The sequence below is a fragment of the Stenella coeruleoalba genome (assembly GCF_951394435.1).
Source record: "Stenella coeruleoalba genome assembly, chromosome: 5".
Lineage (NCBI taxonomy): Eukaryota > Metazoa > Chordata > Mammalia > Artiodactyla > Delphinidae > Stenella > Stenella coeruleoalba.
The window spans coordinates 99,326,977-99,343,421 of record NC_137150.1 but is presented as its reverse complement, the minus strand read 5'-3'; the positions used below and the strand labels follow the sequence as shown (position 1 = coordinate 99,343,421).

Sequence of the window (16,445 nt, the reverse complement as noted above, 5' to 3'; positions counted from 1 at the left end):
TAATCTATCATGTCATGTGGACCAAGCCACTTTTCACCCTCTTTTTATTTAAGCAACGTAGAAGAAGGTATTCATTTAATTACTTTGAGAAAGAACTGTGGGTTCCTCTCAGAGCAATCTAAGATTTCATTATCTAATAGAGGGATGGTTTTAACAATCTAATCCTAAAAGTTGAATTTATAGAGTCAATCAATCAACAAGCCTATATTAAGCAGGTAATGAGATACTAATGCAGAAAGGCTCAGTCTGTACTCCTAAGGAGTATGTAAGTCTAGTGGAAGTGACAGAGAAGTTGAGGATTAATACTTGAATACAGTAATATGTGATAGATGAGTGAATGAGGTTGAGGGTAAGCACACTGGATCTATCTAAAGAAGAATGAGAATAAAAGAAAGTTTCCTAGCGGAAGTAACACTTAAGCAGAGTCTTGAAGAATGACTAGAGTTAATTTGGTTAGACAGGTGAGGAAAGCATTTATTATTAGCAGAAAAAGCACATATGAAGAACTGTGAAACAAACCTACAAATGTTTTCTTATTGTGAGAACAGAAGGTGTATTAAACCAATGTTGGTAGATGTGGCCAGAGAGATTGACAAGTTGAAAGTAACAGAGAGAAAAATTGCGATATTTGTTAAACAAAGGGTTAATATGGAAATTATATGATGAATTGCTACAAATCATTATTTAAGACCCCATTATATAAATGGGGCAAAAATATGAAAAATTAGCATAAAAACAAATATGATCAATAAAAATGAGAAAATATATTCCATTTCATGAGTATCTAGCAATATCCAAATTAAAACCAAAATTAAATCATTTTACCTATTTAATTAGCAAAAATTAAGGATATTAATAATATTAGTGCTAGGGAGGAGATGGGAGAATAAGAATGTACTTGTCATTCACTATTGATAGGAGTATAGATTGACATAGATTTCTGGTGGACTATTTGAAAGTATCTTATTTTAAAATGAACATATTGTTCAACTCCAGAACTCCACAACTATGTAACTATTCTAGATGTCCACACAATAACCTAAATACTCACTGGGAAGAAAATGGTTAGATAAATTATTGCATATTTGCTCTAGTGAATATTATGAGGCAGTTAAAAAGATGGCGGTAGATCAATATCATGAGGGGTCTCGAAAACAGGGAATCAAGTTTAAACATTAAAAAATCAAGTTAAGAGCCAGATATGTTGCATAATCTCATTTGGTTAAAAAATGCACAAAATGAAACTGTTGATTTTCCTATCTATGTATGTTAACATACATCACATACAAAAACATCTGAGAAGGCCCATATCAAAACGATAGCAGCAGGGGCTGGGATTAGATGAATAATAAAAAGGGAATTTTCATTGTTCTAAGTTATTTAAATTTTAATAAGAATATATTTGTGCATTACAGTGTAATTTAAATTATAAGCATTATTCTTAAATCTGTGGGGAGCCCTTAAAAGGCTTTAAGCAGGGAAATCACATAAACACATTCGGATCTTAGTAATATCCTTCTGCCAGCTGAATATAAAGGGGATTGGTGAGAAGTTAAACTGGAGTTAGGGAAGCCAATGAAAAAGTGATGGCAGTAATCCAGAGTATCAAATAATGCTGGACTTAATTAAGATTGTGCAATTTCAGTGATGATGGAAAGAAAGAGATGACCAAGAAAGATATTTACTACATAGATTTCATAGGACACCACCCCTTAGAATAGGAAGGTGATTGTGAGACAGGAGTCTAAATGACCCTCAAGTTTCCAACTTAGAAATTAGCTGAATGGTCAAGTCCATTCACTGAGTTAAGGAATCCAAAGGGGTGTGTGTGTTAGGGGATGGATTATAGGAATTGTGATTCTTAGATCCTTGCTATCTTGAGGAATTGGGGGTTTTGAATAGGTTGGCTATCTGAAAGATTTTTTCTATCAAATCTTTTTTTCCAAGAGCAAAGTACCTATCCTCTATAGAAGGGGTCAATGGCAAATGGGTTCCATCTAAATATCCTAGATTTCTATGAAGTTTCGAGAAATTTCTAGATTTCACACAAAGTTTGTCAGTGGATTTTTCCCTTTAGTAATCCAGGGAACAGCTACATCTACGTGTGGTAGGGATGGCATCATTGTGGGAGAAAGTATATCAATCTCATCCTCTAAAGAGTTGTACCCCTCCCGCCTTCCCCCCATCCACTCACCAACCAGCCTGAGCAGCTAACATTCAGGTGGAAGCCCAAACTTTGAGCAGTGTCTTCTGTCAGAATAGTCTAAGTGCACGCTGACTTATAAGTCTTGACAAATTTGGATTCTTTGAGTCAGAAATACTTTTTGCCCTCAAGTTGATCCCAATGGAACTTAAGTGGAGAAGAATTCAATTCGAGAAGACTACTTGTTTTCCTAAATTCAAAGCGTACCGTCTTTATTTAATCTATATACTTTGTTTTATTGTTGAAAATGAAAATAAAAATGCGTTCGTGTATAAAACTGACATTAAAATTAGATTAGAAATGACCCATGGGATGTTTCCATTTATCAATCAGAATTCATCAAAAGTAAAAGGTTTATATCTAAATAATGGTAGAAAGTATATGATAAGAGTCATTCAGTCATGCATTACTTTTTACTATGTAGAATAATACTCTAGACTAGCCAGAATGATAATTATGAAGGTTGTTTCAAATTCAAATTGTGAGATGAAGTCATCGCAGGATATTGATGCAGTTAATTCAGGGACCAAGCATGTTAAAGGAGGACAAATTAAACTATCAGTTTATGGTTAGATTCTGTTGGGAGTGACAGAAAATCCCATATAACAGTGGATCAAAAGAATAAAAACTATTTCTCCACACATGAGCAACATCCAGAGGTAGGCAATCGATAGCTGGAAGGATGCCTTCATGATTCTCAAAGACTCAGCACCTTCTTTGAGTGGCTATCCTCAGCACACAGTCCAGGATGGTTGCTTAGCTCAGTGCTTCAAGAAGGAAGAAAGGGTAGCCACGGTCATATTTCCTCCATTTAAGGGCACTTCCTCTTACACTCATTGGTCAGAACTTAGTCATATAGCCTCATCTGGATGCCTAAGGAAGCTGAAAAAATATTTATTCTGGCCAGCAAGTACCAGCTAAAAATCAGGGTTCTGAAACAAGGAAGAAGGAAATAGACATTGAGCCACCGTCAGTTTCTGCCATCAGGAGGTCAGATCGTGACTAGAGATGCAGGACATTCCTCAGTCACCAAATATGAACTGAAGTTGTTCCTTTTGTGGGATAACCAGCATGTGCTGGAAGCATGTTAGTCTTTTTCTTTCTTTTTATTTATTTGTTTATGTATGTATGTAGGGCTGCTTTGGGTCTTCCTTGCTGTTCGCGGGCTTTCTCTAGTTGAGGTGAGCGGGGGCTACTCTTCATTGCAGAGCGCGGGCTTCTCGTTGCAGTGGCTTCTTTTGTTGCAGAGCACGGGCTCTAGGCGCTTGGGCTTCAGTAATTGTGGCTCGCAGGCTCAGTAGTTGTGGCATGCGGGCTCAGTAGTTGTGGCACGTGGGCTCTAGAGCGCAGGCTCAGTAGTTGTGGTGCACGGGCTTAGTTGCTCCACGGCATGTGGGATCTTCCGGACCAGGGCTCGAACCCATGTCCCCTGCATTGGCAGGCGGTTTCTTAACCACTGCACCACCAGGGAAGTCCCAGCATGTTAATCTTTAAAAGTTGTTTTGGGTGGGGTATTGTTACAGAGTCAAGATTATTCTCAAGTTTTTTCATAAGATACATATTTTAAATCAAAGAAAAAGTATCTCAGGAAAATAAAATTTGTTTCATTGAAGACTGAATGTTTGAAAAAGTTTTATACATTTGTTGATTGTGTGAGATTGTGCTAAAAATTTGGTGAATCAATACTTTATAAACAGAGACACATAAACATAAAACTTCATCTTTATGCAACTGTTTTTCTTTGATCTATATATGTCATTTACCCCAAAACCTATCTCCTCTTCATTGTTTATTTCATCGCAAGCCTATTCCACTATTCAGTATTTATCTTTGCCAGCACATCTTTTCTACAATTTGCTAGATTACAGTTAAATCTATACTTAAATACAAACTTTCTGGGACTCACTCCAAACTCAGAGGTTGTGATTACAGTTAAGAAATGATATTGTCACTTGCTTTTTCCTTCCCTGAGAATACTTTATCTCCTTGGGTCACTGCCATTCGGTGCTGTGAAAATGTAATTTGAAAAGCAAGTTTAAATGGGGCTTTCTAATTAAGCTGCACTCATTTTTACTTTCCCAACCCTGTACCCACGTTACCCTGGAGTTAACATTCAATGTGAGATCTATATGCCTTTGAGTATGAATGGGTAACTCTCAGTGATTGAGTTTGAGCCAACTGCTCATTCAGCTGAAGTGAATTAAGGCTTCTAGGGCACCAGGGTACCATTTAGCAAATTACCTCATCCAGCACACTAAATTTGCCTCACATGGGTGAACAGCTTTCTTCCAGGGAGCAGTTTCATCACCCCAGTTCTCCACTGGCCCAACTTTATTGGTGCTAAAGGGTGATTCACATGACACAACATTTACCCACAGCCTCAGACAATAAGACTGTATAATGATGTTCTCCATTTAAGAGCACAGGTGCCAGTATTTAAAGGGTAAATGAGAGAGCTGTTTTCTTTGGATTTTTTTATAAATCAAATGTAAACGAAAGTGCATCATTATTCTCTAAACTCTGAAACTGTAAAATTTGGTGATAAATTCACCACTGTATAATAAAATGACTTGGCCCCTTAAAAGTATCAATAAACAAGCATCGTTTCCTTTTAGTACTAAGGCAACAACATGTACACAAAATGCGCCTATTTAAATAGCAATAAAATTGAATGTAATACTTTGAAAGCAGGAAGTTTTTCTCATTTGCCAATAAAAACGTTCTCTTAATTTTAACTCAGTCCTGTTCTTCTCTTAGGTATTAACTCCAGACACTTATTGGTTCCTTTCTGGAAAACTAACATCAAGAGCATAAAATATATTTTGTGGTACCATAATTTGTTAAATGATGCTTTGATAGTGGCTGGGTGCCCAAAGAGCCCATGCAGAAATAAAATGCACTCAAACTTCTTCCAAATGTTTTCCTGTCCACATATATCATGTCAGAAGCTGCAGTTTCTCTCACACTGTCACTGTATCCAAGAAGCTATAGTCATTCAGCACCACTAGCAGAACATTTTCACAAACTACCCAAATTTACATCCAAGCCAATATTTAGAAGGTAATGAAAAGCATGTATGTTAAGTGAACCAGTAATCTATGATACAAGAGTCTGAAATTGTCTTGGAACTAGCTCTGAAGAACAAATGAATGGGAGCGTTTTCAACAGTGAACAACGCCTGCCAGCCTTCTTTCTCTCACTTTTTCTCTGTACGAAATCCCTGAATCTCCTTCAGTAGTTCTCACAGAACAAGATGTACTTGGATCCTCATTTTGAATTCAGTCTAATGGCCCGCCAAGGATAACCTAATGGTAAACAGTTGTGAAAGTGGTAGCACAGTGAGAGGCTGGAATATTGTCAGTGGAGACTTTATTTCAGGCAGTCTCAACATGCCCAGTTCATGTGGCTTAAGAGTAATAAAATCAGGCTTCTTTAAGTCTGTTTCCATGTTCTCCCTTTTTATCAGGAATGAGTGTTATCTCAGATTGGACCTGAAAGTTAAATTAATATAGGCCTCAAAGGCATCAAGCTTAAAGAAAGGAATAGCCTCAATAAAAATTAAAAGATACATTAAACTGGATAATGCCTGACTCTTTTCAAGCTCATTTCACATTTAGGTTCTCCTTTGAAAACAGAGCCCAACACAGGTATTAGTTTGCTTCAGGCCGTAGTTGAAGTTGCTGGCTGGTTTCTAAGAGAGTCGGGCCCCCAGAGAACGTCATCTCTAGCACTGTGCCTCACCTTTCTCTTGGGCTTAAACAGTTCAGATTGCTCTCCCCTCAAAAGCTTCTCTCCTTGCCCCTTCAATCATAAATGAGAGGGCACATAGGCAAGACTGAAAGAAATGAATGAGAGGATATGTGTGGAGACCCCCATATCTGGCTGTTAGTGTCATTCACTGTCCGTCTGTCTGTCTGTTAATAAAGAATATAGGAGCTAGTGAGAGTGGCTTTACATGTCACAACATTTTTTTTTTTTTTTTTTGCCGTACTCGGGCCTCTCACTGCTGTGGCCTCTCCTGTTGCGGAGCACAGGCTCCGGACGCGCAGGCTCAGTGGCCATGGCTCACGGGCCCAGCCGCTCAGCGGCATGTGGGATCTTCCCGGACCGGGGCATGAACCCATGTCCCCTGCAACGGCAGGCGGACTCTCAACCACTGCGCCACCAGGGGAGCCCCACAACATTTTTATGACTCTAATGATATTTTGACTCACCTGCTAAACCCGTTGCAACTTAGAAGTTGTTATCAAAGCCAACAATAACATTGTCATGAATAAGGAAGAAGAAGATATGCTTTGTAGTTGCTGTTTTTAAAAGTTATCGTCACAAGTGACCCCTAAATGCAAATAGCATGCCAAGTTCTGTTGGAAATATAAAAATGAGAAGCTCTTCATGGAATTTATTATAAGATATGTCATCAACAGGAAGAATTATACTGCAAGGAAAAACATGTGATAGTGTTATATGTGAGAGAAGGAAAATAGCCAAGAAAGGTGGGTAGGGAGGTCCTCCTTGACTGTCTATTTTGTGCTAGGCGTTTTATAAGCACTCCCTTGTACAACTGTCTTCATAACTGACTATTTCCACATGTTACCTAAATGGGAACTGAGCCTCAGGAAGTGGAAGTGACTTCATGGTCATCCAGCAAGCTACAGCACATAAGTTTGACCTTGGATCCCTCTGACTCCAGCACTTGTGCCCTGTGGTTGACAATGATTCCTGCAGTGACAAAATGAAAAGTCTCTTAAAAGAGGTGGCACTTAGGTAGGGCATTTAGAATGGATCAGACCACGAGGCAGCATTCTCACTTTGTGCTGGGAGTAAGCAACACATTAAAGGAACAATGAATATTCTAGTGTGTTTGAACTAAGAAGTAAAGATTTTGAAGCCACTCTTATGTATTGGGTTTGTGCTCAGCAGTAAGGAGATTTTGAGATTTTGAAGCTGAAAAGTGACATGATCTGAACTGGAACTACTCGGGGAGGATTCCTCCTAAGTGTTTCCACCATGCATGGTCGCAGGGAATGACGTGGAGAGAAATCCCACATGTTTACCTCAAGCAAAAAGTAGCTTCCTGGAAAAGTGGACGTGTCTTTGCCACCACCATTGCCATTATGGTGCCACCCCAGGCATACATTTACGGTATCAGAATTGATGTAAAATCATTAGGGACTTGATTAGTTTTGTTCTCTGTTGGCTGCTCTCAATTATTTTCAAGACCAATCGCGTTCCCTGATTATTTCAAGACCAATCCAATTTTCAAAATGGTAATTAGTAAACCAAATTATCCTGCCATCTACTCCACACCATACAGATACCAAATGAGTATGATTCTGACCTGAAAAAGCCAACAAAACTTTGAAAGGAATTTAAATATCTTATCTTAACCGTAATTGAGAAATGCCTGGTAGGTACTAACACATTTTTTGTAGATAACACTGCCAAGGGTGTTATCATCAATATCTGGCAGTGAAACTAAATTCATATTTTGTACAGAATAGAGCAACAATGTGATGTACCTGACAGCAGGATACATGCTAGCAACGAGTGGCCAGTCTGGTCTGTAGGCAGCCTTGGAAAATTACAAAAAGGCAAATGCAGCCTGCCTCATGACCTCTTTATCAGGTGTGCTAAAGGTGCAACCCTCCCTTTAGTAATGTGACAGATATACCCATAGTTCATAAATATTAAATCATAGCACACGTTAGCTGTGAGCTAAATAGATCTAGCTTTCATACAAAGGCTTCTTAGCAGCTCCTTAGCTGACTCCTTGGCACCTGAAGTGTAAAAGCATTTTTAAAGAACAGATAGTTTAAAAGTCTGACCCAAGAAAGAAAAGGCTGGGTGGGTCGGCATCTGCCAACCAAGGCCCTCAGTCAGGAGGACACACTTTTCAATTTCAGTTCACTGCATCACCACTTCTTAGGAAAAAGAATTCTAGAATTTTAATCTGTCCCTGGTTCCTAAACATTGGCTCTGCGTAAGCATTTAAAGTAGAAGGTTATAAAGCTCATTGAGCTTGAATAATTATATACAGCTTTGATGATATTTATATTATTAGAGTATACATGGTTTAAAAAGCTCTGACATCAAGAAAATTCAGTCTATTATTTATCCAGATAAAGTCAAGCTTTGAACTCTTCATCTAAGATGGTTTTAATTCAACTCAATAACTATTACATTGAGCTCCTACCATGCACAAGTTCTGGGATTGGTTATACAGGAGAGAATAAGATGTGCATGACTCATCCCTGTTCTGAAGGAATCACAACCTGGTGGGGAAGACAAACATGTCAGCCAGAAGTCACCAGCTGGCAGCCCACAGGCTGAAGTCAGCTAAGAGGTGTGTTTTATTTGATATCTACAAGGTTCTTTAAAACATTTGAATTCATTGTCCTTAGCCAGAACTTTTACCCTTCAGCTGGACTCAGTGCCTTTGTCACCAACCTGATATATATTGTACTTGACAGGTCCCAAAAGGCATTGGAGTTTGGTATCATAAAATTGTAAACAAATAAATACTGTCCTTATGATAGCATTTTACCTCTATTATAGTACCAACGTTAACAGGGGCACCGCAGGAGGAGTAGCAAGTTCTCACCAGGTTCAGTAGGCATGTTTTCACAGAAGCCAGAGGGCCTTCCAGGAGGAAGAAATATCATGGAGGCCTGGAGACATGAAATCATAGGTCAAGTTTAGGGTGTTAAAGAGAAGAAATATTTGTCCCTCATTTATTAAACGCTTACTGTCAGCCATTAATAGGCACTTCCTAGATGATCCACAATAAACCAATGTAAGCGTTTAGTATTAGCTCCATTTTTCAAATGAACAAACTAAGTATCAGAGAAGGTAAATAACTTAACCAAGATTAATCATATGGTGAATGATTGAGTCAGAGTTCTGCTTGCCCTCAAGCCTAGGCATTTTCACTAGTAAACCTGATGGATGTACTGGCAGATTGCAAATTTAGTCAGGATACTTTTTTGATAATTAAAATTCCAGGTGCTACTGAACATAAACATAGGTAAGACTGCTGGACAGAACCCATATTTGGGGAAAATATAGGCTTCATTTAATGTAGCAGTAGAATAAAAATTAAATAGACTTTTAAGCTTAAAGGACATTTAGGGAAGTTCTACTCCAAGTTAATTTTACAGGTTAGGAAACTAGGTATTTTTTTAAATATTTTTTTTAAAGTTAAAGAACTTCTGTATTAAATATTAATTAAAATGTATTTTTCAATAAGTGTTCTTAATCAGCTTCAAAATATTTTAATTCTCCTTGTTAATGCTATAGTTTTAAAAATAATTTACAATAACTGTTTTATCACACATACCTTACAAGTTTAAAAATAACTCAGGAAAATCTGAAAATTTCTTTTTAAAAGCACTGAAGATGAACTCATAAAAACCTAGCCATAAAACTGCCCTTTTTGCTTCAATAATTTTATTATGACCTATTGAACAACAGGATGAGAAATCTATAAAATTCATATTGCAGTGACCTGAAGGATTAAAAAAGAAGCCAAAACAAAGCAGTAATGATTGCATGATCTTTTAATTGTATTTGGTGCCGAAGAATCTACATGGAGATTAGCTGTGCTAAAAGGAAAATACTAATTTCATTGTAGGCATATTTCCATTTATAAGAATTTAGGAAATGGGCAAAATTTTGTAATTGCATCTTTGGCTTAGCTTAGTTAGAATCATTTCCTGAAAATAATAGTGTCATATCAAAAAATATTTTATTTCCACTTTTTGTACTAGAAATGTGTCATAGTGCCAGGTAAAAAAAAAGGTGCTTCAATAAATATTTACTGGATAAATGAATAAGTCCATAAATGGATAAAAGGATAAATGAATGAGTCATTCATAAACAGAGTGATTCTCTCTCACATTCTAAGCCTAATTAAAAGTTAGCTCTTGGCTAGTCATTAGAAAGTTGCCACTGGCCGGGAAAGCAAGTAAGCAAGCAGAGTATTTCCTTAGATCCTAGCAAGATATTTGCCTAAGGAGCAATTTGTCACTTTTCATTCATCACTGAAGTATCCACTATTCAGCTTGCACTCTGTGCATCTTCTGATCTACTTAGAAGAGACCAAGTTGGGTTCCCAGCTGGCCCATCTCAAGCTTTACAATAAAGCAGGAATCTTTTCTGTACCAAATTAGGCAGAGCAGCTTACTTTTTTGTAGACTGCATGCTTACATAAAGAGACCAAAAATAAAGTTCTCAGTGGAGTGAAAGAGTCATTCTTCCAATGCCTTACATGAAAATAGCTCTTCTTACGGTTGCTGGTCCTCTTCACTGGCGATGTAACTGTTAGAGTCTGAGTCTTCATCCACCATCACAGAAAATTAGGAAGCATGTGTTCAAACAAAACTAATGAGCTTATGGTTTTCTTTTACTTCTCTCAGAGAAAGAAAGAATGTGTAATGCTATAAATTATTGTAACAGAAGAAGAAAGAGGCACATACATGAGATACACAAGGAGTGGAGGGAAACACAAACAATCTGACAAAGAAGGGACAGCTGAAATTAGACAGATGATAGATAGATAGATAGATAGATGGATAGACAGGCAGGAAGGCAGACAGACAGACAGACAGATAGGGAAAGAGGTAGAGAATCTCTGAAGGTTCAGAAGTGAGCCTTTCTCAGGAAACACAGCCCTTCAACATAGCATTTGGTTTAACAGACTATGTTACCACTGAACTTTGAAATTATTCATACTGTAGCTCAGAGATACCATCATTAACCAAAACCACACAGTTATGAAGAGGCTGCTATGTGTCAGTTACAGAACTCTATACTGGATACTCACGGGTGAAGAAAGGATCTCTACTCTGAATGTATACATACTCAATTCTTAGCTCTCCAAATTTTTGGTCTTGTCCCTAACAGTAAACATTTTTGACCCCAAAATCTCTACTATATGAATACTAATTTATGTCATATATATCTACTATTTTACTATATTTATTGTAGTTTTATATTTATTATAAACCACTCACAAAATATATTTAAAGGAATGAAATTAAAATATTTTGAGATAATATTCATTTATATATTAATAACACAGACTTTATCAATTTAGGTCTGATTGTAAGTTCAGTTTATTTCAATCCTTGCTTTCAAATAATAATCACACCACACATAGGCACAATATACATAAAATGCTACATATTAGGGCCAGGTTTGTTATGTTATGTGTAAATCCCTGTTTTTAGTATTGTTCCTAGTGACTATTTGTGATCTACTGTTTTTAGATCAGATTAAATCATCCTTGCATTTCATATTGTGCTTGAAAAAGAACTCATTTTAGGAGTTGAAGACAGAGTTTCCATACTCTATATTTATTTAATATACTCACATATGTGTACATGTTTTTTTGTTTTTGCGGTACACGGGCCTCTCACTGTTGTGGCCTCTCCCGTTGCGGAGCACAGGCTCCGGACGCGCAGGCTCAGCGGCCATGGCTCACGGGCCCAGCCGCTCCACGGCATGTGGGATCTTCCCGGACCGGGGCACGAACCCATGTCCCCTGCATCGGCAGGCAGGCTCTCAACCACTGCGCCACCAGGGAAGCCCTGCGTACATGTATTTTAAGTTTCCAATTCTAAGTTGTTTGTCTGTCTTGAATTAAGACTATGCATTCTTTGTCTATACGTAGATCAAATGGTTATCTGCAAAAATACAGCCTAATGGAAACAATTTAAAGGAGTCAGATCTCAAAAGTTCATGTTATAGGGATACTGCCCTTATTAAACTTTTTGGCATCAAAATTAAATTATTGATATGTAATCTTCGAAAAAAGGATTTGTTCTATTGGGGTTATGTGTATGTATGTGGGGGAGGGGTAGTTCTTCATTAGAAAATTTAATTAATCTTTATTTCTGTTTCCCATCTAAAGAGGTTTCTTTTTTAAAAACATTAGGGATAATAGTATTGTCTTATATTTATGATAATTTACTCACATTTAAACCTCACAAACAGCCCCGTTATGTAGGGTCAGTTATTTTCATTTCACAGAGGAGAAAGTTGAGGCACAAAGAGTTTAAGGTCATAGTTTGTTATCTTTTACACAAATTCTTAATGATATCTAATTTCTAATATAAAGTTATTTCAGAGAGATTGCTGCAATATCAAATGAAAAATGGGATTGTTTTTCATTGAGTTTGTGCTAAATATATTTTATTATAATTCTTTGAAAACTGCTAACTCTACAGGCAAGATTATTCTCAGATGATCTGAGCGATCAGTTCTCCATTAATTAATGTCAGAATACAGGCTACACCAACTTCTTCACACTGTTTCTTTACCTCATTATATGACCTATTCATTAGCAACCATTTTTTTAGGATTCTTTATTCCCGGACAGTGTTTTTCAATGGGTGCTACCAGCATTTTGAGAGAGAATTCCCATTTGTGCAGGCAGGATACCACTTACTGCAATGCCTTCAGCATGCATCCTGACCCCCACCCACTAAACACCAGTGATGTCTTCCCACAGTCGTAATGTGCAAGGCTCCCTAAATGCATTGAGAACCGCTGAGTTAATGAAAGACATAAATCACCAACCCCTGCAGCCAGTGACTTATGTTAATCTTATCTTATATCAGTAGTTAATAGTGTCTTTTATCCATCTGATATCCATAAGTGTTTGAAATTATATTAGAGTAGGGTTACCAGGTTTAGCAAGTAAAAATACAGAACACCTAGTGATCTGGTAACTCTATATTACAGACAGTATAATGCTAATGTCACATGTTGGTCTCTCTTTAACCCGCAACTCAAGATCACTAACAAATTGGAAACTCAAGAATTTGAGATTTAGAAAAGCATGTATGAAGTGACACATTTTACATTTCAAACTTGTAATGGCTAGAGGAATACTCTCATCACATAAAAATCTAATTTGTATTAACAAATACTTAGGCTATTGAAAGTAACTAAAATCAAAATACTCGTGGAAATTTATATTTCTCCTGGTATAGATAGTAGACATTGTTTATTATTAAGCTACAATGTAATTGATCAATAAATTCCACCACTACTTAAAAAAAACCCAGTCAGATGGGGTCAGCAACTTAAGAAATAGAGCAAATCAGACTAAAATTATTTCATATCAAATTCCAAAAGGTTTGTGAACTTAATTTCTTGCAAATTAAGAGATAAGGGAATTATAACAAAGAATAACTTCAGTTTTCCTGATTGAACTGTGAAAATGTAGAGCTGTAGTGTTTCCTGCAATCTCTATCGACATGGCTGACCTTAAGAAGAAACTGTTAAGACGTTATTATCACACAGTGTGATATCTCAATGGAATATATATTCATGCACACCACCTTTTCTCTTTGTTTCAGATATAAAAAATGACAGTTACTTAAGGAAGAGATGCCACAATAAATGAAAGACCTTTTAACCCACAGTAAAGAAACATAACAAAGCCATTATGAATGATGCAGCAAGTTTAGGAAAATGAAAGCTGCTATTAAAGATGACAGGCCGTCACAACAACAAAAGTAGTAATCAGTGTACTTGTAGCAATAAAATAATATTTGTATTTAGTTTCTTTCAAGGAGTTAAAATAATGGACATCTTTTCTAAGTTAACAGTTTTGAATAATGTTGGCAAAAATAGCAAAAACTCAGATAAAAAGCTCTAAATGTGAAGCAGATGAACATTATCCAGAGTCACTGTTCTACATGCTTTTGTTTTCCTTCAGATTTCCTTTAAGATAATTACATTTATGTCTCTTTTACTTTCCTCTTCATGACGATGATATTCTTTTTCTTTATGATCTAGTGTTCTTGAACCAGGCTTCTGATTACTTGACTTCAATAAATCCACAGCTAAAATTGGATCATTTTTGTTTTTCACAGCATGTAATAAAATCTGAATTTCTTGTAATTATTTTCCCTGTTGTAAAATCTCCGTTTCTTTTGTAACTTTAAATAAGAATGCTTTATAAATATATAATTATCTCCACGTGGTATTCAGTGAAGCTCCTTACATTAATGAGTGTTTTCGCAGATGATGATGAAACATTGCAGTGCGCGAAATGCCTTGCGTGGGCAACACCGCACACAGGCTTATGTTAACTTTATGCTCGGTGATAAATATCCCATGTAGTAACAAAAGAGTAATTAATTTCACTGTTCATGGAAAGTTACCTCAGAGCACTTTCTGGCTTACATTTGGCATTTTTGCCACACCTCTGAATGTTTAAGGGACTCCAGCTCTGCTGGGCCATTTTACTAAAGCCCCGTAAAATACACAACAAAACCAGTTTATGCACAGTATAAGACACTCTTTCTATGCTTTCTTTAATCCAGTGCACAATATATAGGCCTCACCCATGAAAACATTCATTGTAACTTTGCTCTTTCATAAAAACATCTCTAAAGATCTAATAAATGCTGCTTTTTCTTTAGCAACAACTTTCTCCATAGAAGCAAGATATAGACAGTATGGTATACCACATCCCTTTAGTCCTGGTCAAAGTTCAAAGAAAAATCAAATCTTAACTTATTTTAGGTGCAAAATTTGTGTCAAAGAACAGAGCAAAGTCTTTTCAAAAATACAGGACTTGCTAAATTTGAACTGGGTCTCTACATATGAAAACTGCTGTGCCTGATGGGGGTTTCAGAGGTCTCGAATGAGACGCATTTCTTACAACTATCAGTGTAACTTGCTTTGAGGGTATTACTGTGATTTAAACTCAGATATACTATATCAATTACCAGTGCTGCCCATGCACTAATATTGCATGTATATTACATTTTCTTCTGAATGATTTTAGTAGCTTTCAGGTCACTGAGACACCGAAATGTAATGCCGCTATTCCAAAGTGCTAAGTTTCTAACTCGTATTCAGGGGATCTCAATCTCCCATATAGGAAATGACTCATTTATTTTTAATCTATAGTGGAAAGACTTTGTACTGGGAGTCCACCAGCCATGTGATATCACTTCCCCGACTCAGTTTGCTGGTCTCAAAAAAACCAGATTTTTTTGACTGGATGATCTCTAAAGTCCTTTTCAGCTCTGATATTCTTTTATTCTGTGATTCATTATATTATTTTATGGATAAGCATCCAAGTAGTTTACTTTTTTTTTTTTTTGCTTCTCTCTCAATAGCCTTCTTAAAAATGAAAAAGCATGTGGTTCTACCTTTGCAAACTCTCATGTCTTGTCCCTAATAGAAAAGTGAAGCAAATTAAGAAATGTGTATGTTGTTTTTCTTACCACTATTTCAAAAACATGTGTAATTACTGTGTGGCATAGAAGCTTTCCTCATTTTAAGCTCTCTTACTGATACACCTAAAGTAAATCACTGCTTCTTCTAGTGCAGCACAAATCCCAGATCCTATCGTGGCTATTTTCTGGGTATCTTTAGCTCATGTAGAGATGAATTCTGTATATATTCTGTCAAATGTAGATTTAGAAATTTCATCTTAGCATTCTGATGCTTCTAAACCCTCTTTCATTGTAACTAGTTAAGAGTAACTTTCTTTTCAAAAAACTAGGTTTATTTCTTAAATTTGTGAATAAAAATGCATTCCATTCCTTTTAATTTCATAGCTTCCTTGTAAGGTTTGATTTCTTTGTTGATTATAGGTTTGTTCCAATTAAATGATCAACAACTTTTCCACAAAGAATACTTTTTGATTAATGTCAATTTTTATCTCTTAAAAGGATCCTTCCCGGCCATTGGGGTGGAAACGTTTTGCCCCAGCTTCCTGAGGGCAGGGTTTTTAAATAGCCTCCAGGCCCCGCATCCAGTGCCAGGGAGAGGATCTTTGCCCCCCAGGATTCCTGCTGGTAGGTATTTCAGGTGAATTTTTCTGCCACCATATACAGCAGTAGGACTGTGCTTACAATTGACAGAACAATACAGAAATAAATATTTCTAAAATATATTGTTGAACAGAAATGCAAGTGACTTTTTAAAATGCAGGAACCACATTTGTGATACCTAATGCTCTGAAAATAATATAAAGGAAGTAGAAGAAGGATCTGTAAACTGAGCACCCAATCAGCATAGTGCTGCCTCTTCTAGGAAAGTTTTGTCATAAATAAAAACTAGAGACCAGGTCCCAAATTTGTAACTCAAGAATAAAACAGGGATGAATTTAAGCCACTTTACCACTTGGAACTGGCTAGAAAAAAGAATTTAAAACTGAGTGTTATTAACTGAAAAAGTAATTTTATATCTGAGTAAGTTTACAGAGATTTAAAGT

The 16,445-nt window shown here is 36.6% G+C and overlaps 1 protein-coding gene across 3 annotated transcripts in view; it reads left to right on the top strand.

Annotated features, from left to right (window-relative positions):
- EPHA6 (EPH receptor A6) overlaps positions 1-16,445 on the top strand; it is a gene marked incomplete at its 3' end in the record, with an annotated part of 858,431 nt that overhangs the window by 678,400 nt on the left and 163,586 nt on the right. For all 3 annotated transcript variants that reach the window (XM_079923297.1, XM_079923296.1, XM_079923295.1), the window contains one exon: positions 15,901-16,030. In XM_079923297.1, the coding sequence (XP_079779423.1) occupies positions 15,901-16,030 (130 nt within the window). The remainder of the gene's footprint in view (positions 1-15,900; positions 16,031-16,445) is intronic.